The 23,001-nt window shown below is 37.5% G+C and overlaps 1 protein-coding gene across 1 annotated transcript in view; it reads left to right on the plus strand.

Moving 5' to 3' along the window:
* USH2A (usherin) overlaps window positions 1–23,001 on the plus strand; it is a 371,525-nt gene that overhangs the window by 241,556 nt on the left and 106,968 nt on the right. The window contains exons 40-45 of the mRNA XM_050972284.1: window positions 1,460–2,088; window positions 11,757–12,091; window positions 15,148–15,270; window positions 17,793–17,956; window positions 19,919–20,128; window positions 21,475–21,677. Of these exons, the coding sequence (XP_050828241.1) occupies window positions 1,460–2,088; window positions 11,757–12,091; window positions 15,148–15,270; window positions 17,793–17,956; window positions 19,919–20,128; window positions 21,475–21,677 (1,664 nt within the window). The remainder of the gene's footprint in view (window positions 1–1,459; window positions 2,089–11,756; window positions 12,092–15,147; window positions 15,271–17,792; window positions 17,957–19,918; window positions 20,129–21,474; window positions 21,678–23,001) is intronic.

A 23,001-nucleotide genomic window follows, 5' to 3' on the forward strand; every position in this document is an offset into this window, starting at 1 on the left:
TAGTAAATTATTCTTCCTATAATGTTCCTTCTGGTTTGGACACCAGGAATTAAATAATAGTGTTGTTGACTACAACGGAATTCAGCATATGCTATGTCACCTCCCCAGAAGTCTTGGCATACCCACAATCACTGATGAATTCGAAATTTTTGAACCCTTATAATTTCAAATGTAGGTCCCCTCTTCTCCCTCTCCCCCTGCAAATCCCCAAATCTAAAGCTATTTTAAACAATTACTAAATCCAAGTATATCTTTTTTTAAGATTTCAATAAAATGTAATGTTCACAGAAAAATCTCATAAATGTCAAAATTGCTGTGGGCAGAATAGGGGAGAATATAGTATTTTCTTGATTTGCTGTAGCAATTTATAGATTTCAGGATGTGGTTTATAAGAATGCTAAATGTTCTGGAATTACAGCTGTTACTGATCAGTGATTGAGCCAGATTTGTGTTATTGCACCATGTTCATGCTTGTACCTAGAGAGCAGTAAAGCCTCAATATAATAAAAAGCACCTGCATTTTAAATGAAATTTCAATTGAAAAACTTAACAGCCCTTCAAATTGCAGAATTTAACGCAGCCCAGTAAAGCTTAAATAACACTTTGCCTCCACAGGCTGAGGGTTTTGCATTCAAGGTGACTTGATTGTGTCGCATGGTGAAATTATTTACAATTAAGGAATTTCTCTGGAGGGCTGCAGAGTATTTGCTGTTCCACAACACCTATGCAGGCATATGGTCGGTCTTTTTCAGTATTCATGGAAGCTCCTGAACCTTTATGATAATTGAATCAGTTAGAGTGCTGAGTGGAGCAAGCATAAAACCTGTTAACCTAAAGGTCAGATCTGTGCATTGTTTATTTATCAGTAGGTGAAAGAGCTAAATCGGCAGCTTCTGTCACAGTCGAAATAAAAAATCACCTATGATATTAACAGGGAGTAGATAAATTGCAAAAAATGGATTAGAATTATAAACAGAATGAAGTAAAATATTGAATATATAATAAGAGATGCGGTGGAGACTTACTGAGCTGTAAAATGCACAGCATTGTTAGGCCTGTGCTGGTTGCAATTAGTATCTAGTGCTCTAGAAAGCCATCCCCAAAAGCTAGAACTGCAGGTCTACAGTAATACTGAGCCACACACTTTCTCCTCATGCAAACAGCATTGATAGGGCACTTCTGAGACACGGGAGGAATAAGGATGCAGAAGAGGAGGGAGGAGGGTTGGGACAAGGAAAGGTGAGCAGCTCGCCTTTGAGGAGAGAGCCGTGTTCACCCCTGAATATCTGGGCCTACTTTTTTCCAAAGAAACAGGCTGTTTAGTAGACCTGAGCTCCTTTTTGGATTTTTGAGCCTCATTTGGTGAGTACATCTTGCTGACTCTGATTTCAAAAATCACAAATTGTTAGTAATTTCTCTTTCCTTTTTTAAAAAATATTTTATTTTTATTTTATTACAGAGCCTGGACCTTTAGATCCACCACTTCTGTTGGATGTTACAGCAAGGGCAGTGAGCATCACCTGGCAGCATCCTCTAAAGCCAAATGGCATTATCACACATTATAATATTTACCAAAATGGCCAACTGCACGCTACAGTGCCAGGAACTGCATCTAACTGCACTGTAGAAGACTTGCATCCTTACACTGCCTATGTGTTTCAGATAGAAGGATGCACTTCTAAAGGATGTTCTCTTTCACCCACAACCCCAGAAATACAAACTCTTCCAGATGCCCCTGAAGATATTCCTGCTCCAGAACTCTATTCTGATACTCCAACTTCTGTGGTCATATCCTGGCAACCACCTGCTCGCCCAAATGGTTTGGTGGAAAACCTTACAATAGAGAGGAGGGTGAAAGGAACAGAACAAATCTCAACTGTGGTGCATGTTCCCTTCGGTCAGTCCATGAGCTACATTGACCAGAGCACTGCTCTGAGCCCTTGGCAGACATTTGAGTACAGAGTTCTGATGAGCACCCTGCACGGGAGCACAAACAGCAGTGCCTGGGCAGAAGTTACCACCAGACCTTCAAGACCTGCTGGTGTTCAGCCACCTGATGCAGAAGCATTGGGACCCTATTCAGTCAAGGTAGGAATAATTCTCATTGCCTCATGGCTTTAATGTGTTTTTCTTGTAACAACTGTGTATTTAAGAGAGACATCTACTGGCTGAGCCAGCAGACTTCATTGCTGCAGGGGTAGTTGAATAATTAGTGTCTGTGCTTTGGCTCAAAAGCATTAGACTCCTTTCTATTTTTTTTTTTTCTTTGTACCAGCCTCTGGCATTATACTTCAGTTCATTTTCTTCCTTACACACCTGATGTATTTTCAATATTTAACTTAAAAATTACTTTTAACTCCCTCATCAGATCAGAAAATTACCTATTACCTTCTCCAAAATTTCAAGACTTCATTAAAATGCTAAGAAGTAAAAAAGATTTTTTTTTTCTGTTATTAAGTCTTAAGTCTGTATAATTATCAGATTTTTTTTAATGGCTAATGAAGAAAAAATAGCATTTTTGTTCTTCTGATTTACGAAAGACGAGTCTTACAGGACTACATAGGAAGTTTTCAATTATTCACATCGTTCTGTTGGGAATGAACTCTAGAGGACAGGATAACTACCATTGTTTTGGCTTGCATACAAACTTCATTCAAGGGAAATTAGTGTAACCAAACAAGAGGGATTTTTGTAGCTTAGAAGCCTCTTTTGTGTAAATACACACATGCTTCCATGGATTCAGTCTTGTACTAATGCCAAAAGTATTGGTACAGTAGCTTGCTCACCAGAGCACAAAACAAAGGACATTTGCATAAGATTGAAGTTCATCTGTTAGATTTATTATTTTTTGGTATACATTGTATTTTCAAAAGGTAAACAGAGTGGTGTTACCAATGCAATCTGAATAATTTGAGGGTATGAATTTCAGCAGTAAACAAATGTGATATTTTTTCTTTGCTCACACGTAATTTTAAACTATAAAAAAATGCTATTCATTACTAGACAAAAAAATCCTGAGCTTATGAAATTATGTTTTAATGTCTGAGGAATTGCATGTTACCTCTGTGTTAATTGCAAATCAGCTCAATATGAGTACAATGGTTACTGTAAGAATTAATAATGATCGACCACTAGTAATTATGATGAATTGCCAGACTGCTTATTGAAGACTTGGGCAATCTACTTCCAGGACTCTGCCCTCTGTACTTCTGTATATATATCTGAATATTCCCCACAATTTATAGTAAAGCATTTTTCATGGATTTGCCAGAAGCTGCAATGCTGAGTAAATAGTAGCTCTAGTTCAATTGCATGCTTCCCCACATGTCCCCTTTTCACTGAGTGAGCTTTTTCTTGTTGGCTTCAACTCTGAGCACAAAGACTCACTGCAACCATTGAAGCTCCAGTTAATGTGGTAAGAACATAATAATTTTCTATCTCATCCTTGTTTTTTTTTTTCTCCATGTGCATTCAACACTCAATCCTAGTTTTAAAAGCCTGTGGGTTATCAGAGATTGTGTCATTCTTTACTGGATGTCTTTTCCCAAGATCAGACACGTGTGTTCAGTTGTAATTTTATTGTATTTTTCTCAACTCCAAGATTAAGTAATCTACCAATACTGAAAGTTAGTTGGGTCATTTATTTCTTCTGAAATCTGAATTAAGGCAATGCAGTTTTCTGTCTGTAATAATTCAATTTCAATACAGCATTGTTTTTTAAATTTGTTTTTCCTTTCTTACTGAAGAGTTCAGATGCTTATTTACCTTCTTTTTTCCCAGCCTGTCATTGATGTTCAAAATTCTTTAAAGCCTTTTAATGTCCAAACTGTATGAATTCCTATATGAATGGTGGTAAAATTTAGAGTCACTGCTGCTCATGTAGACTCAGGCTTGTGTTTTCCACCTGGAGATAAATATTTTTCGGCTCTGTTAAGACCAATTTTTGTTAAAGATGCTGAAGCCTGGATATTTTTATTTCCGCTAATTGGTTTTGCTGTCAAATTTCATTAATTTTAAATATTTAAGTTAAAATGTTCAAAATAGTTTAAGGTGGCAGCATTGCATTGAGAAAAATTACTTACATATGTCTCTCCAAATATATTCACTCCTGAGTATCTCTTCTGCTAAATTCTCTCCTTTACTGTTACAGAACATTGGTTCTTTGCTGATATTGACATAAATTACTGTATTTATCAAGTATTTTAATTTACTTAAAGTTGTTCCATTTTACATTCATCATAAGGGATAGAAAGTCAGGAACACTTGGTACAATTCCTGTGCAGAGAGTATCCCATGGCTGAGATATCACTGCAGTTCTGATTTCTAAGATTCTAAGACCTCTTAAAAATATTAAAATTTCTCTCACTTGTCTGGGTCAACAAGACATTTATTTAATTTTTTAGTATTTACTATTCTAATAATAAATTATTTCTTCTCTCTTTAAAAAATTGAAACAAAGCTGTAGCTGCAGAAGAAGTGCATTGCACTTCATCACCGAGACGAGATAATGGACAAGACTTGCTGCACCCAGCAGTTTTCTCGCCTTCTGCTTGTTTGCAGATGGGAGCACCAGAGGAAGCAACTGGGGTTTCATCTTGCTTGTTGGTCTTCTTACAGATCTGTCAAATGGATTAGCTTGCTAGAGGTGGTGTTGTTTCCTTCCCTGCATTTTTGTGGCAAATTCATGTCAGAGTAGGAGGGCTCAGAGAGCACTCAGGGCTTCGCTGTGTCGCTGAGGCTGTCTTGTGTGAAGGCTGTGTACTGGGAGAGTACAAGAAGAACAAAGGAGCACCTGTTCACAAAATGCTTGGGGATTTTGCTCAAATTCTCTAGAACCAGGGTGGAGATCTGCAAACCCGCTGTGGCCCTTCATCCCAGACATTGCTAGTTGCACGGACAGAAAAACTGTGCAGTATTCTGTAAGGATTGCCTTTTAGTGGTTGAAATGTTTTCCTGTGTGGAAATAGGCTGGATTTCATATGGAATTGCTTTACACTGGTGCCCGTAAGTGTCCTAAAAAGGCTTACTTTCCCTCCTGAATAGCTCAAGCCCAGCACACCTGTAGTGCATCTATTACCTCTATGTAGTGCTCAAATGAAATTTGTAGAGTCCTTGGTGCTGTACAGTGCTCTTACCTCAGTGTCTGTGATGGCAGTTCTTAAGCACAGGGTGGAAAACAAGGCATCTCTTTGGGAAGAAGATTTTAATTACCTCTCACCCTAGAGAGAGCTGTCCTCCCAGGTTAGAGCAGGAGGTATTGGAAAGGCGCTGTGGGAAAGATTAGCAAGAGGTTCCTTTACCAAGCCACAGAAGCAAATCAATAGAGGCTTTCAGCTGTCAGTGCAACCAATCCCTAAACCATGAGTGCAAATATTTATTTCTACTGAAAACAGAGAGAATTTACAAAAAAAGAGAAACATTTCCATTCCTTTATTTCAGTCTATGAATCAATAAAAATGATTTGAGGATGTGAAGAATTCAAAGTGCTCCAGGATAATACTCACTTGAGTATACAGCTTAATTTCAGACCAAAGCATTCACTCTGCAAGGAGGAGAGTATCAGCACGGCAGGTCACTCTCAGGATAAACAGTTCTGATATGTGTGTGCTCCTTTAACATTTCATTTTAATCAGAATGGACCAATATCTCTCCAAAACATTTAACTTGCTTTCCTTTGAGCAACGGAAAGCGTAAGGCTGTCGATAATTTTTGAAGTACCCATTTCTGTGACACCTGCATGATATTTTTTAATATTTGCTGAATTGATAATGTTCATGGTAGCGGAGGATAATGTGCAATAAACTGCTTTTGTGGCTGATTAAATGCCAAAGTGAAGTGGAGGCATTCAGCAACTGCAAAAGCCGTTTATTTAGTATATGCCAATGCCATGAACATTATTCCTGTTACACAAGATTTGCTATACCCTAATGTACAGATGTAGAAAAGAAATTGTTTCCTTTTCTTGTGAGGGTTACAATTGCTGTGCTGCTTCCATCTCACACTTCACACTGATATGACATTTGGGAATGTAGCTAGGTTGAGTGGCTTGAGAAAGAGGCTGGTTTACACAGTGAATAATTATTTGATGGAGTTCTTTGTGTAGGAAAGGCATTATGTGGCTGGGAGCACTGAACTAAATTAGCTGTATTATGCAAACATTCCCACTTTGGCCTTATAACTTTTGGTAGGAGGAATTGCCTTTTGCTGCTGGGGTACTTCCTTGAGGATTCTGGCCTGGAAAAGGCAGCTGCAATCTTAATTATTGGCTTCACCAGAGACTTGCCTGTATTGCTCTCCCTCACTGACAACTGCCACCAACTGGACCCCTGACAGATAAAAACTGCAGCCATTTCCTATCATCCTTCATGTAACTTTTTCTCAAGGTAGAAGTTGGCATGAGTTGGGCATAATCCTGATGTTTCTCTCCAGGGGAAACTTTTTTTTCTTTTTAGTGTTTATAAAGAGTTTATAGGAGAATGGTCTCCTCCTGGTTGGATGGAATAAATACCTCATTGACATATAGTTCTTGTGCAGTGCAATTCCTTCATGATAACATCATTTAAAGAAACTTCCTGCAATTTGATTAAATACAAAATGGGAAAAATAAAAAAATTATTATTACTTCTCTCTTAATATATGTTACATATCTTATTTGTGAGGAATGAAGGGCTGTGGTGATTCTGTGGCACCTAACTGCTCTTCTAATTTCTTTTGTTTGTTTTGCATATTGATTCAATAATGTCATTGATTTTCCATGGATTGATTATTTTTCTGAAGTATTTCCTCATGAGTTTGCTGACTGAGGAAGGGTTTTAGGCTTTTTAATTCAATTGTCATTCATGTTTGTTGTAACCCACAGAGATGAGTGTCTTTGCTGTTCACCTGCCTTTCTATTCTTTGTATAGAAGAACCTGAAGCAGAGAAAGCTGCTATTCCACCCTCCAGATTGAACAATGTCATTAGTTTGCTGTCACAGTATCTTCAAAAGTTGCCATCTGTACTCTTTCAGTACAGTAGATTATCATTTATTGCAACAGTGATAAATTTCTCTGGTAGCTATCTCTCAAATTTCACTACTAAATTGGATATGCAAGTGAGCAAACACAAATAAACAATTCTCTATTTTTATGATTGTCTTCTGTTCTTCATTAGCCCAGAAGCTGGATAGTGGACTGCTAAATGCCAGTTCTGTAAATAGGCAGGGATTAAAATGCACAGGAGAAAGATTTCAGCTGTAAGGAGCAGATATCACTGACACATTTAAAGCAACATACCCTGTAGTTACAGTTTGAGTATCATGAATGACAAAAAAGGTATTTTCTTTATCCATTTTCCATTTCCCACAGAATTAGTCATGGGCACATGTTCTGGAGCTTGTGTTTTTTGTCTCACACATTAATGTTTGCTGTCCTGGGAAGTTGATTCTGATTACAGAATGTTGGATGCAGAGCTAATTACTCCAAGGTCACTGAAGTCAGTGTTAACAGTGAGGTGATCCTTCAGTGTTCCTCTGCAGGTCACTGTGGCAGAGAATGAGGCTGTGAAGACCCTTCCTCTGTTCCAGGTTAAACCTCCCTTGTACTATTTCATTCTCCGAACACTTCAGTCTGCAGTTACCCCAGAACATAATTTTGAGAGAAGAGACAACCCTAATTCCTAAGCTGTGTCTGCTAAAGGGAGATGTAGCATGCCCAGGTAACAGCTTCATGCTGGGAAAGGAAAAAAAAAGGGCTTGAGCTTTGTTCACCACCCTTCCAGTTGTACGCAGGCATGCCTGGGGCATCAGGGAGGTTGTTTAGGAGCAATCAATCCTTGTGTGAAGATTGCCTTGTAATGCTGCTAAGGTCAGGGAGACCTTGGTTCATTTGACACATAAGTGCTGCTAGAGTGACTTAGGATATTTCAACACCCATAGGAACAACCTTAACTTGCACACTAGAGGTTTTCCACATGTTAGGACTGTGATTTCTTGCACAGCGTGCTCATTTGGTATGGATTCTACAGTGGGGTTTCCTCAGCATCATCTCTCTGCCTTTGGTAAAGTTGAAACTCTCTAGTGTTGATGTTTAGGATCAGAAATGTTCTTCGGTTTTTCCTACTACTCAAGCAAAGTCATAGGAGTTTTTGTAGTAGCAATCTGTTACTGCAAACTTGATCCTGCTGTTCTTCTGTAGTAGTCCTTGGTGCAGCTGGGTGTAACTCATGTGCAAAGTTTATGAGCAGAAATATCAGTGACCTTTCTCAGAATTTGCATTTTCAGTATGATCCTGGCTCTTGATTGAAGCCACAGTAATTTCTGTTAAGACAGATAAGCATTTTTGAGGAAATTCTTCTCCCAACTGTTCTGGCGGAGCTGAGAGATTGTCAGAGGACTAGTCCAGTGGCTGGAATGCAGAATTAGTGAAACAGGTCTTTGTTTGGAGTTTTGCTTCTTTCTGATACGTGATTTAGTCTGGGATTAAGTCTTTCTATCTCTAAAACTGGAATAATAATATTTGCAATTTGAGACTTACAATGTGCTTTGAGACCAACAGTGAAAAGCTCTCAGTAGTGTATTTATTACATTCTGTTTGTAGAGGTTGCAAGCAGTATCTAGGAGAAATGAGAATAAAATGAAGCCAAACACACTGATTTAAAAGCAAACTGTTGAAGCCAGGCCTGAACAGTAAAATAGCTTACATGTGCCAATGCCTCTCCTCAGATAGCTCAGAATTAAGTTGCAGGGTTCCAACTGCTGTCAAAAAAGGAAAAAAATTCCAAGGTTATAACTGTTTAATGGGGGGAAAATGGCTAATTTCTGTCTCTTTAAATTTTGTGGTGGAGAAAATAAGGTCCTTTGATCTTTAAATGAAAGCTTCCAGAGTCATTACATTGAATCAGTTAATCTCTCCCAGTAGTTACCTTATTCTGTCTTCCTCATGGGCATCCTCTTTCATGGTCTCAGTGCTGAGCTTCAAATCAATGAACAAACTGTTACTGCTTCCAACACAGCCTGTCTAGTGAGCTTTCCTGCTTTCATGCATTGCCAAGCTCTTACCTCAAACCTTGGCACATCCAAGAGGAGAAGAGGTCCAGTAGTGCCACGTGTGTGCTAACCAGGCAGGCTCCATCATCTTCATTTATGGGTCAGGCAGTCCCTTGCCTCTTGACAAGAGATGTTTGTGAAGGATTGCATGTCCTGTCATTCCCAGGTGACAAAGGTAATTCTAAGCAGCTCAAGTGACACAGCACAGTTAGGAAGTATCCTTGGTCATCCCACTACTTTGTTAAAAAAATTATTAACCAGAGCAACAACAGATCTTCATATCTTTGTGTGAGATATTTAAATTTAAACAAATTTCCCACTGTAAGCACCACAAAGCATATCTGTTACTTACAGTATGAGCTGCTGTACCTGTTAGAGCACAGCAAATACTGTAAAGTAGCACCTGGAAGTTTTTTGAAGGTGTTACCAGCTAGTGGGTGAAAATCAGGAGCTGAGGTTATGGAGCAGCCTCTGTTCTCTTTCATTAATCTGTTCCTTTATGTGAAGGGGTTACATGGTATAGTGAATCTTGCACAAGTGGTGTTAGAGTAATTTTTAGGTTTAGACATGAAAGTGTCTGTGTATCACTTACTTTTCTTTGCATTCACTTCCCTTGTTTTGACTTGTGTCCCTTGCCTCTTGCTCCATTTCCCAACTCTTATGGGAAGAGAGGGCTCTCAGCTGTTGTGGGGTGAGAGGCTGAAAAGACCTTGACCCTTTATAAATGCTGCTCAGCAATAACAAAAATATCCCTGTGTTACCAATACTGTTTTCAGCACAAATCTGAAACAGCCCCCTACTAACCCCATTCTACTATGAAGATAACTCTTCCCAGGCAAAACCAGCTCATGCTTGTACTTGAAAACTTTTTCTGTTATCTTTGCTAATTATCTGTTCTTCTTTTTCCTAAGCTTATCACTAAATCACATGAAATACTTCAAAAAGAGAGTTCTGCTCAATCTCTGTGAGAATGGTGCAGAGTCAGTTCCTGCCTTGTGTGAAATTTTGCACTGCTTTATCAGTGGTATTTTCTTTATTTGTTCGAACATGATTTGGGGCCAGAAGCAACAGAAATCTGAATACAGAATTTGGTAATTAGCCAGAGCTAAGCCTTTCCTATGTGGGCACCAATAATCTTGGTTTTGCTGTCTTTACTCAAGATCACCCTGTTTCTAATTCTCTGTTTAATAGTATTCCAGAATCTGTTATCAAAATCCTTCAGCTTTCTCCAGCACTTTGCTGCCAGCTTTCTTACAAGTCTGATGGCCTAAGAGGTCCTTCTGTACCTAAAATATAACATTTTTAATCCCATTTTTAAGAAAATCATTTTATAAATCAAGCTCCTCTGTTTCCACGGCCCTGTGTAATTGTGTGTATACATTTTTAAAGATGGTTATTTTAAAGACTAAGAGGATTAAGGAAAAAGTTCAAATTAACTGAAACTAAAGGATTGTGGTATTGCTTTTTAACACTTCAGTATTTCCTTTGTTTTACCTAGATTTTAGACATATACCTAGTTTTTAAGCATATCTATGTTTTCCCCATTTCTGTGTTCTTTTCTATGTTGTATTCAATCCTTAATTATCTCATGCCTGGGAGGAAAAGAGACAGCAATTGTTATAGATGAGTGGGTAAATGGTGAGGAAAACAGTCCTGGAGCAAAGCAAATCTCGTGTGCTTCCTGCACTGGGATTTCTAGGGAAATGAGTATTGATAGATGCTTTTACACTACCTTTATGAAACTTTGAGATTCCTAGTACATGTTAGGTTACATGTCCTTGTTGTGCCAGTCTGAAGGCCCCTCTATCATGGTACCATGGCAAAAAGCCTTAAAAAATAATTTAGAACATTCAAGCCCTTTGTAGTGCGATTGTTTGTGTGTGATTCTTCAGTGGAGCTGGTAAGAATAAACATATATATAAATGTGTTATCTACCCCCTGCCTCAAAAAAACCCTAAAAACTTAAAAAATCTCACCTAACCTCAGTTCAGTACTAACAAAGCCACAGTAAGAGTAGCAGTATCTATTTATATATATATATGTGTGTATATATATATATATATATGTGTATATATATATATATGCGTGTGTATAAAGGTATAAAACCCATGAATTCTGTATGTAACTTCCAGTCTTTTTGCAATCAAGTTTTCTCAGAATAATTTTATAGTTGCTAAAAGGAAAATTGTCCCTCTTCTTTGTCTGGTACTTACAAGTGTAATTTGTTAATTAAAAATAAAAGGGAAAACCTGCCTGTTTCATCATATGAAGAGTGCAGAAACATTTGTTTTCTTACAGGAGCTAATGCAGTTACATATTTTTGAAAACTGTGGAAACATAAAATAAAATTTGTTTTTAATCTGCCACTGGTGGTCAAGCACGCCAGGTAATACTCTTAGAAAATAAGTGACTGTTATACTTACCATAAGTATGGAGCTTCTGCTAGTGCATCTGAACATCTCATGGAATTTTGAGTGATGTGGAGTGTTCACATTTTATTGGCAAAGCAAAAGAATAGATTTTTCAATGGTTACAACTGGTATTGTGTACCTCACTAAAATGAAAGATTAGATTTCCAACTGATTTCCTTTTAAAAATAAAAGTCTGTTTTGATTGAAAAGAACATCTTCAGATCCCTCTTGTGTCCATCTGTGTCCATGCTGTGTCCGTATTTCTGCAATGTGACTGTAAGAAATCTATTATTTAAATTCTTTTCCCCCTCCTCCTCCAGGTGTCCTGGAAGCCTCCTCTGATTCCGAATGGAGAGATCCTGAACTACGAGATTCGCATGCCTGACCCCCGCATTGTCATGGCTGGGAACCCCTCGGCGCGGCTGAGCCATTTGGTGACCAACCTGGTCCCCTACACCAACTACTCGGTGACGGTGATAGCTTGCACTGGAGGGGATGGCTTCCTCGGAGGCTGCACCGAGAGCTTGCCCACGAGAGTGAGCACACCCCCAACAATTCCTCAGAGTGTCAGCCCCTTGTCTGTGACTCCAATCAGCGAGTCCTTTATTGCCATCTCTTGGCAGCCACCGCTAAGGCCCAATGGTCCCCATCTGAGGTAAGCTGAGACTGAGAGAGCAGTTTGCTTCTCCTTATCTAAATCTGACTCAGAAAATTCTGAGTGATGCAGACTTTGTCATGTGATCTCTTAATTATGGATTTTTTAAAATTCCACTTTAGGGCTCAGAGAAGAGTCAAGATTATTCAGGGCAAGTGTGTTGTCTGTGCTGGAAAGTTCTCAGATCAGTGCTGTCTGAAAAACCAGAAGGAGCAAGCACAGGATATTTGCAAAGTCATAAGTGGTTTGGGCTGCAGCATTGGCCACTTCTTGGTCATGAGTTCAGGCAACAAGTTCCACCAAAAAAATGGCAAGAAAAAGAAAAGATCTTTTTAAACATGAGTAATTAACAAATCCAGTATTCTCAATACTCTGGGTTATTCCACATGAAGAGAAAGTGACCATTTTGAAGGATGATGACATGAAAAAAATCTTCAAAAATTGAGTGATGAATAAATTTTAAATAAGATAGTGCATGAGACAAATGGAAGTTGAAGGGCTAGAAGTGTGAAGACATAGTCCAAAATAGGAAGTGTAAGGAAGTGCTGGGTACAGCAGATGAGGTTTCACCACAAGAGCCAAAGAAAGGAGTCTCCTCTGAGATTTGTCTAGGATGATGGGATGGTAATCTTGACTTTAATGTTGAATACTGAGTGTGTGTGTATGTGTGGATATACATTAAAGAAATATGGATTTGAGTGCATAAAGGTTTATAAAGACAAATATATTTTTATATATACTCAATAAAAAATGTCAAATCTTTCATTCTAGTGCTTTAATGTATCGTGAAACGTTGTGCATGGAATTATAGCTCTGTAGTCCATATGTTCTGGTTAGTAGCTCTCTTCTAGGTGCACTGATGGGTTCAATAATTATCATGTAATGCTGTTTCAGTTGCTTATGTTATTACAGCACAGTAGCTTGACTTTTTCTTCAGGCTTAATTAGGGCACACTACAACTGAATGAAATGATGATTGCTCTACAGTAAAATTTTGAGTTTCAGAAAGGCAGTGTCTGTTATTCTGGGGTTAACAACATGACCATTTTACCATAGATTATTGAAGTAATTCAGCACGACCTACATCTGCAGATTTCATTTCTTTCATGGTGTGCCATGCTGCCCTCAACAAGAACAACCACTGAAGCAGCTGCTCTGTACAGCATGATGGAACAAGAAGTCTGCAGCAAGCAGAGCAGCAGCAGCAGCTGCCAGTGGGGGTGATTTACACATGATCGCCACTCAGTGTTCAAAAAGATTTGATGTTTTTCAAGACTCGTCTATGAAATATATTGGACAGAATATGCCAGGATAGTTTCCTATAAAGCTGTAATGATCTGTCTTTGGGTTGACACTGATGAACCATTCATGTGAGAGCTGTTCTTGTTATAAAGTCATCTGATTTTTTTTGACAGAGTTGGAGTTTAATTAGTTCTTGCTATTTAATTTCTGAAGTTATAATCTGAATTTCTGCAGTAATTCAGTTTGGCATCACTAAGTGGCACAATGCTTGCTTGTACCTGTTGAGGATTATTCCCTAAACTCAAGGGCAAAAGTTGTTGGAAGTTATGCATGTACTCCCTAGCTGCAATGGAGCACAGGAAGTGTCAGATCTCTCATAAGAGCATCTCAGTTGATTTCTGGTTTTGAATCAACATAAAATCCCTGTGTGCAGTACCTGTTAAATCTGGAATGATGTTGTCTAACAGGTCCTTATCAGACTGGAGATGATCTTAATTTAAAGAACTGTCAAATTACACACTTTGTGTAATTGGTCAGCATGATAATTACAACAGAGTGATGACCCTCACCAAGATATTCTGCAGAACATTTAAACGTGGAAACATTTTCACAAATGTGCATTTAAAATGAGAGTGTTTAAAATCTGCCTAAGTGCCCACGTACTTCTGTCTAGAATTTAGCAGTAAGTGCCTTTCCAGAATGGGAGGCAGGGACAAGATAAAATAGAGCAGCTCAGCACAGAAGAGAATCAAGTTATGTATTTAAGGGAATATATATGCATACGACCCTAATTTGCAGGGGTATCAAACTGAAACAATTATTGAAAGAATAAATTAAACAGTCCTGTGGAATGTAATAAAGAGTAATAATCCTAAAGATTTTGAACAAATATATCTAATTTTGTTTCCTTTAGAGTGTAGTTTCCTTTGTAATCCCTCGAATGATTAGGAAATGCAAACTATAATATTATCCCCTTTAGTTTGTGACACTAAGTGATTTAATTTTTGTTAAATTCCATAAAGGTTTTGTATAAAAGATGATGGAGGGTGTGCATTGCAGCCTGGGTGGAAAGCATGTTTCCCAAATCAGGCAGTCTCATGGCTGACCTGATGAAAGATGGGCTTTGGCTGACCTGCTGTTTGGAACACGGACAGGAATACTGCTTCAGATACCAATTAAAACCAGGATGAAATAATTTGGTCTTTCAAGCTCACATCATGAATTTCTCCCCAAACACAAAGGTGCCATGCTAAGGTGTACAGATGGTTGGAACAGTTAACTCATTCTGTGCCTGTTTTCTCCTTTAATTTTCACTGTGGTTATTTGCAAACACATTAAGTACAAAGGCACACTTATGCTACTACTAATAGTAAAATAGCAATGGCAGTGCTCTTTGTTTCAGTACATTTGCAAGAAAGAGGCATAATCATTTAATGTTCTGGAGCAACCTCTGCTTATCACACAAGTCTGCATAAGACACTGTTATGGGCTATTTGGACTTGCTCTTGATAACATTGCCACAAAGTTTAAAATCCATAAGTCATTGAATAAACTAGGTTGTTTTGTTTTGTTTTGTTTTTTTTTTCAAGTGGAAATGCTTCATTTTCTATTTTCAAATTAGTTTTTTTTTTTTTTAGTGATTGAATGTTTTGAATCACAAAACATTAAAAAGAACGTTTATCTCAGGAAGTTTACAGCTGTAAAAACAAAATAATGTGTGGCTTTAAAAAAACCTGGTCGGGTTCTTTTTTTTTTTTTTTTGTGTAATAACATTAGTTGAGATAATCCTGGTGTTCTGCTTGTCTTTTGTGTTAGATATGAGCTCCTGAGACGTAAAATCCAGCAACCACTTGCATCAAATCCCCCTGAAGATTTAAATCTGTGGCACAATATTTACTCAGGAACTCAGTGGTTTTATGAAGATAAGGGTCTTAGCAGGTGAGATTACAAAAACTATAAAAACAAATGCTGGCATTTTGTATAGTGTATGTTTAATAGTTCAAAGTATTTCTTGTGTCTTTATGTAGTGAACATATTAATTATGTAATGAATTATTTTTTGTCATCATCTTTGGTGTTAATCATTCTAATATGCAGGGATTTCTTATTACTGTGTCATTCTTGACTCATACATTGTTCTGCTTTCAAAACCAAATGAAAATAAAAGTCACATGAAATTTTAGCATTGATATGCTTATGCAATCAAACAATTTAGATTTATGTGTAGAGATGCTGTAGATTTGCATGTTATTGAAATAGCACAGGCAGAGTGCATGTTTGAGGGAAACACCTGAAAATTGTTCTCAGAAATGTTTTTTCACCTGATTTTGTTGTATTACCTTCATCCCCATTAAATGCAGGGTATTTAGAAAGGGGAAATAGAGTGTGTGCTCTGTTCCTCAGTATGTAACAGACCTGCTGTGTGGGGCAGAGCAAGACATTTACTCTTGATCGACCTTGGTTTCTACATCTTGAAGTGAAGGCTATTGCTCCTTAAGACAAAACACACAAATGAAAAAATTGTAATGGAAGATTCTGAATTGGTTTTTTCTAAGTCTCAGGAAAACCCTCTTGGATGGTTTCAGGGTGTGTGTGTTCTGTGTGCTGGTGTGCTTTATGAGAACTCCATGTCAATCACTGACCCTCAAATATCTGTTCTTTCCTTCTACTTCTGTAAAAATTGAGTGAGCATCCCTCCTGAGCACAATGGGAAGCAGGAGAATGTGACCTCTGCTCCTGTCAGAGACACATTGAAGCAAGCTGAGGGCTGCTGCCTGTGGCTTGCTTCTGCCTGCTTGCTGCAGTCACTGCTCATTTCCATCTGTTGCAATAACTGCTCACAGAGCTGTTCTTGTACCACTCCTGCCCAAGTGTCCATTTCTTTCTCTCAGCCATGCTTGAAAGTCTGCATAGAGTTGGCCTTGTTTTTAGCATTGCATATGTTAGTGCAGCAGCATGTTTTTGTGTATGTAGCAGTTATGGCAGCAATTCAGAGGTGGCAATACCTTCAGACAGAGCCTCAGTGACCAGTTGTTAGGCACCATGACATTTTGGGTTGAATGAGCTATGGCCAAAAAAGTGTGCCTAACCCTTGGACACACCTGACCACTTCTACTGGGGAAGGTCCTGCAACCTGCAGCTATGCTTTTGCAGTTAACAGCTCAGGAGTTTGTGGCTGGAGAGAAGATACTCAAGCATTCAAGCTTTATTTTTCCCAAAAGAAAATTCATATATCAGCATTTCTTTTCATTTGTCATACTTTAAGCATGTTTCAGAATTACTGGTCTTGTCAGATGGTTTCTTCATTTCTAACAGGCTACAACAGACTAATTTGATTTTCATTGTGGAAAATATGGATCAAAAAAATGAATCACAAATTTTCATCAGTAAATTTCAAGACTAGAGCACTTTCTTTTTTCTTTTATTGTATGTGTGCTACAATGTCCAAGAAAAAATTAAATATCTGCAAGTGACAGAAGAAGCAGAGAGAGAAATAAGATGTGTTTTGTATATTTTCCCTGTTAATGCTTAGAGTTAGACTTGGAGCTAGTGAGTTCCCATTAAGTTGCTTTCTTCTCAGTGGGACTGCTAAAGCTTAGCTCTTTTAAAAATCAGGGTGTTATAGCAAAGCATCTAAAATAAATACAAAAAGTAAAGTAAATATACAGTGTGGGTGAGTAATTTTTGTACTAAAATCTCTAAACATTAGGCATTTATTGCACACTTCTGTATTATATCTGTAGACATTTATCCCACTGCAGCTTCAGTGAAAATTTGAACAAGATGGTCCTGAGTTTCTGTCTTTGTGCAGTTTTGTGGGAGGCTTTTTCTGAGGAAATTAAATTTGAGATTATGAAATCCCACTTAAAGTGCATTAGTATGACTTTTACTGTAGGGAAGAAATGATGACGTGACAGTCACTTGGTTTACTAAATACACATGTAATTTTTAATAAATTTGTGTAATTGGAATATGCACAGTTCTGAGGAAAATTGTTAAATGAGTTTGGACTCCTAGGCATCTTTTTTGGGGTGTTTTTGTAGTGGAGGAGTCCTGACTCTGGTGAATCCCTTTTACAAATGAGACTCTGCAAGTTAAAATCAAGGGGTTTCCCAAAAGAGGAAAAAAGCCTCATTTGATTAAATTCTGATCCAAATTTTGGCAGGTTGCCACTGCTGTAATTACATATTGAATTGAGCTATAATCTCTCAACACCTCAGAAGCTAAAACGATGAAGAAATGAAATAGTGTGTTTTATTTTTGTTACCATGTTAATCATGCTGAATAATTTCCACAAAATAGATGCTTCTTATGAAGTCTTCATTGGTCCATCCCATGCAGATGAATTTTTGTGCAGGGGGAGAAGAAACAGCAAAACTTTGGTACAGGCAGAAGGTTTACAGCAAATATTTTCCATGTCTGCATTTTTCATTCCATTTAATTATTTTTAAAATGTCTTAGGTACACAACATATGAGTACAAGCTCATAGTGCACAACGAGGTAGGATATACATCAAGTGAAGAAGTGATAGCTACTACATTAGCAGGATTACCAGAGAAGGGAAGTGTCCTCGTTGCACGTGCTGTTAATCACACTGCCGTGGAAGTGGAATGGTCCAAACCAAGTAAGTGTGCTTAGTATTTATTCCAGTAACTAGATGTTAACCTGCCATCACTTACCATGGCCTGCCTTGCTCTCAGAGGAAACACAGTCCTTGCCTTGATTTATAATATACCTAAATGTCCTTGAAAGGAGAGGAAAGAAATAGGGAAAAAAAGTGCACCTTTTGCTCTTTCTCAGTCATGTTCATATTTATTATATGCTCTTTCTGCAGAATGAGAGGAGTGGAAATGAAGAAATAGTTAATGCAAACTCGTGAGACATGTCTAAAGCAGTACTACACAAAATCCTGTTGTCTTTGTGGCCTATTTCATCCCTTTGTATAAAAATTTACATCCACATTCCTTCATGATGAGATTTCCCTTTCTCTTTCTTTATGCTCCGCTCCTTAAAATGAATTTAGCCAATTTCTCTAGTTGGTTTGTTAATACAGCAGAGGGGAATTTCTTCATGACTTAAATGCAAATGATATTGTAAGGACTGGGTGCTGAATTGCGACAAATGTAGTCTCTTTATTTTATAATTGCATGCCTGAAGTGAGCATGCTTATAAAAACTGACAAATGTAATAGATCTGAAGCAGCTCACTGAAGTTTCATTACCTTGGTAATCTAAACCCCTGACCTTCTAGATGTAGGTAATGCAATCTGGTTTTATTTTCATTCATATCTTAGAAATTTCCTCCATATATGTTTGTGAATGTAGAAGTTAAACACCAAGACAAGGCCATTCATTATTTGAAAACCCTATCATATTTTATTACTTCTTATATTGCAAATAATTATATTAACTATTTTGTTTGTCAGTATTTCATTCTTTTTTATAATATTAGTTTTTAAATTATCTTTGTGTTTTCTTTGGGAACTTGGGAGCCATCAACATAAGTTGCCTTGCTGCCTTTCCCTACAGAAAGTTTCTGACTTATAAGGATTTAGGCCTTGTATCAGTACCACTTAAAAGTAGTGTATCATTCTTGATTAAGAGTTTTGATGACAAACCCATTTATTATTCAATCTGAAAAAATGCTTTTGGCTTTTATCAGTGCTCTGCCTCAGTGAGCTGAGTCCTGTTCAGTAGCATGGCGTGTCATTTCAAGATTTTTGTGTTAGTGCTTACAGTTTTCATGGTAATTGTACTTCTCATCTCGATGCCTAGTGGAAAAGAAGTTGCATTTAGTCAGACCTGAACTTCAACTGTTTGACAAAGAACAGATAAGATAACAGATGACATCTGAGTCACTAAAATGGGGAAGACTTGCCTGGAATCTGTGCTTATCCATCAGATCAGACCAGTGACTATCATTCCCTGTGTAGCCTGAAAACTGTGCTGGTTTTTCTGTCTTTCTCTGGGGAAGTTAGTACTGGGTAAAATACAAAGAAGTGTGAGGATCTGGGGTTTTTGCTCTGTATGTATAATGCTTCAGGGTGTGTTACAGCTTTAAATGTAGATGATGTGCTCATGCTTGTTCTGAAACAATAACACAGCTTCTCACTGTACTGTGAATGACCAAAATGCCATCTAGGTAGAGCTGAATGTCAGTGCAATTTATGGCATAGGCACAGGGCCTTTATTCATGGCTAGGGGAATGACACAGGATTGGAGTGGGCTCTGGGAAGTGTACTTTGAAGGGAAGGAGCAAAAAGGCCTGCACCCCCCTCATTCCAGTGGTTTTGCCTATTAATTTTTTTATTCCATTGTCTTCATGGGGATGTCTAGAGAAAGAAAGCTTTCTCCAGTGTGGGATAGGATGATGAACCATTAATGATTTTGACAAATTAGGGAGAGCAGTCTGTGTCACTCTTTAAATGGGTGAGATTGGAGGCACTTGATGGAATATTTCCTTTTTTATGAATAAGAGGTTCTGCATAAAAATTGGTTTACTCTTCACAATGAATATTGTTGATAAGAAACTTGCTGACTGAAAATTTCTCAGTTGATGTCCCAATGTTTTTCCTTTCTTTTCCTAGCACTGCAGGATTTACAAGGAGATGTTGTTTACTACACCCTCTTCTTGAATTCTACTGATGAGAGAAGATCTCTGAGGGTCCAGGCTGATGTAAACTCTGTAGTCATAGATGATTTGCAGCCCAACACAGAGTATCAGATATTCTCTCAAGTTTTTAACGGAGTCCACAGCATCAACAGTGAAGTTGTGCATGTGACTACCTCAGATGGAGGTTGGTTAGCTTCAAATCTGAGAATGAAGTTGATTGATTTTCATTAGGGTTGAGATCAGTCATCCTTCCATTATAAAATTTCCGGTATAAAAGGAAAAAGGTCTAAAACGTTAAAATGCTTAAGTGCTGGTTGTCATCATGTGGTAGATCAATAAACAGCCCCACTGAGACAGAAGCAAAAGCTCTAATAGCAGATATTAACCCAGTTTGTTCTCATCTTCTCCTGCATATTCCTGTCTGTGTGCACTAAGTTTGGAACTGAGTTCATATCAATAAATGGTGGAATTTAGAAACAATTAAAGGGTTTTTTTAAAGATTTGTTCTGTGAAGCGACATCCTTTTGACATGACAGATGTACATAAGGCCTTTCTTGAGTCACTAAAAACTCTGGGTGCAAGTTCAGCCTCTAAGAAAATTCTTTATGAGTCATTTCTATGTCAGTGGGCAAGTGCAGAGCTGGGGGTGGAGGTTGAGGATAAAATAATAATTAAAAAAAATTGTGCATCTGAAATGTGTTTAGAATGGTCTTTCTAATCTTTTTGCTTTATAAAGTCTCATTATAAACATTATAATATCATTACCTCAGAAGCAAGTGTTCCAGGTCATTAGCAAAGCACTTTAAGGGAGGATTCCATTTCCTTTCTCATGCCAAAGGTCAGCACCTTTTGTTTATAAAATAGAATTGATGGTAAGGGCAATTTTTCAACTGGTAAAGATTGTTTCTTATGATAAAAATAGGCCTTTGCATAGTTATTTCTGACATGCTTAGATAATTATGTAATTTAACGCTAAGGAAGGTGTTGATTTTATTTCTTCTTTTTTTTTTTTAATAAATGTTAGACTTCATCATTACCTAGAGTAATCAACATTTGAAACCATTTACATAATGGCAATATTGCATATTGCTTCATCTATAAGGCTGATATTGTCACGTTCCATCAGACATAAGGTATTTTGGTCTCAGGTTTTGCTTTAAAAGCAAAATGCTCTATTCTTTTTTTTTCCTATTTTTTGGTAGAATTAGGATTGAGGAGGCATAAAAATAATATTTGCATGTTGGCAGTGCAGATGTGTGAGTAATTTATCACCATATCTCACCAGCCACATACTACTGATGATTGACACTGTGCTGCTGGTATAAAGCATTTTACCATCAGCTCTCATGATTTCTAACTGAGAGTATAATAAGCCAATTTACAGAAGACTACAGACTGTGATAACTTCATCAGAGGAAAGCAGATAAGCAGTGAACCCTTTGCTAAACCTAAATACTAATCTGCATTTGGTTAAACAAGTGCTTTTGCAGAGACAGCTGGAGTTTATTCAGTTTCTTCCTTTATTTCTAGAGCCTGAGGGCATGTTCCCTCCAGAGGTTGTCATCATCAACAGTACAGCTGTACGTGTCATCTGGACATCGCCTTCAAACCCGAATGGTGTTGTCACAGGCTACTCTGTCTATGTAAATAACCTGCAGTACAAGACTGGAATGAGCGAGCCAGGATCCTTTCTTTTGGCAGATTTGTCTCCATTCACCGTGTATGATATTCAGGTTAGAATATATTTTCTGGGTTGTGTGACATGCTTTAATTTTACTTATTTACTTCTACTTGGATTTCCGAGAAAAATATTGTTCTGTAATTTTCTTTATACACGTGGACATATGTTTTGCACTGATGCTTGTGTGCACATCCATGCAAGGAATATATTTATTTTTAGCATATTTAGGTTTTTGTACACTTTTCATCACAAATTTCCATTATCTCCTTTTTCAAAGTGTCAAAACTCCATTTACTTTCCCTTAAATGCTCTGTACTTCAGCATTAGCAAAGCCCTAACATATATTAAAAAGTGGCAAAGATTCTACTCCTACTCATTAAAAGAAAATTGCAATTGTTTAAGAAACATCAGGCATGCATGATATATCTGTACAGTGAAACGATGATGTTGCATTTGACACCCCATTATCAATTTTTTTCCTTATCCTTTTGGGGAGGCAGCAGAGCTGATCTCTGAAATCATCACAGTACTTTCTATGGTCTTAATATATGCAACATTTTTTCTTTGCTTTTCCCTTTCTCTCTCTCTTTGCCTTACTAGTCACATATCTAGTGAAAGGCAAAATACTGTGGGCAGAAACATAATAATAATAAAAATAATAAAAAAATGAGTCTTTCTGTCCTGACTTTGTATTATTCTCTTCAAGAAATGGATTTTGACACTTAATTGTAACTATTCCTGTCTATTTCATGGAGGTTTGGTTTACATTATTATATATGAGATAAACTTAGTGGTACCATGTATACTTAATTCTGAAAATTTGCAGCCAGTTACTCCATGCCATAAATAAACATCACAGTAAAAGGCACACTGTAACAGATTTCCATGTTCCAGCCCCTCTGAAGCAGTGAACCTCCATCCATGAATACATATATGACTTTCTGAATGCCACTTGGAAACACATTTGTCTTTTCTCAATAACAATGCAAATTCAGTGTACTGCCTCACTTATAGACTCTCTATATTAATTTACCATGGCCACCTTCTGTTGCTTGAGATGTTAATTATTCTTCTCTTCTGCTGTGCTAGTATTTATAGCTGCATCAATGTGATAGGTAAAACCAAAATAAGATGCCTTTATTTTTTTTTTCCTTTTGATTCTTTTTCTTCTTTTCCCGCAAACAATGTTATCTTGGATGCATGTACATCTCAATGGTAATCTTACTGGATTATTTTCATTTTCATGCTTTTTTTATTTGGAGCAACTTCCCTGTTGACCATACAGAAACGATGTCATGATCCTTCACTACCAATTTCACTTTTCTTAGTTTAATATCAAGAACTGAAGGAATATCAATTTATTTCTGTCACATGTT

This window comes from Serinus canaria, chromosome 3 (genome assembly GCF_022539315.1).
Source record: "Serinus canaria isolate serCan28SL12 chromosome 3, serCan2020, whole genome shotgun sequence".
Lineage (NCBI taxonomy): Eukaryota > Metazoa > Chordata > Aves > Passeriformes > Fringillidae > Serinus > Serinus canaria.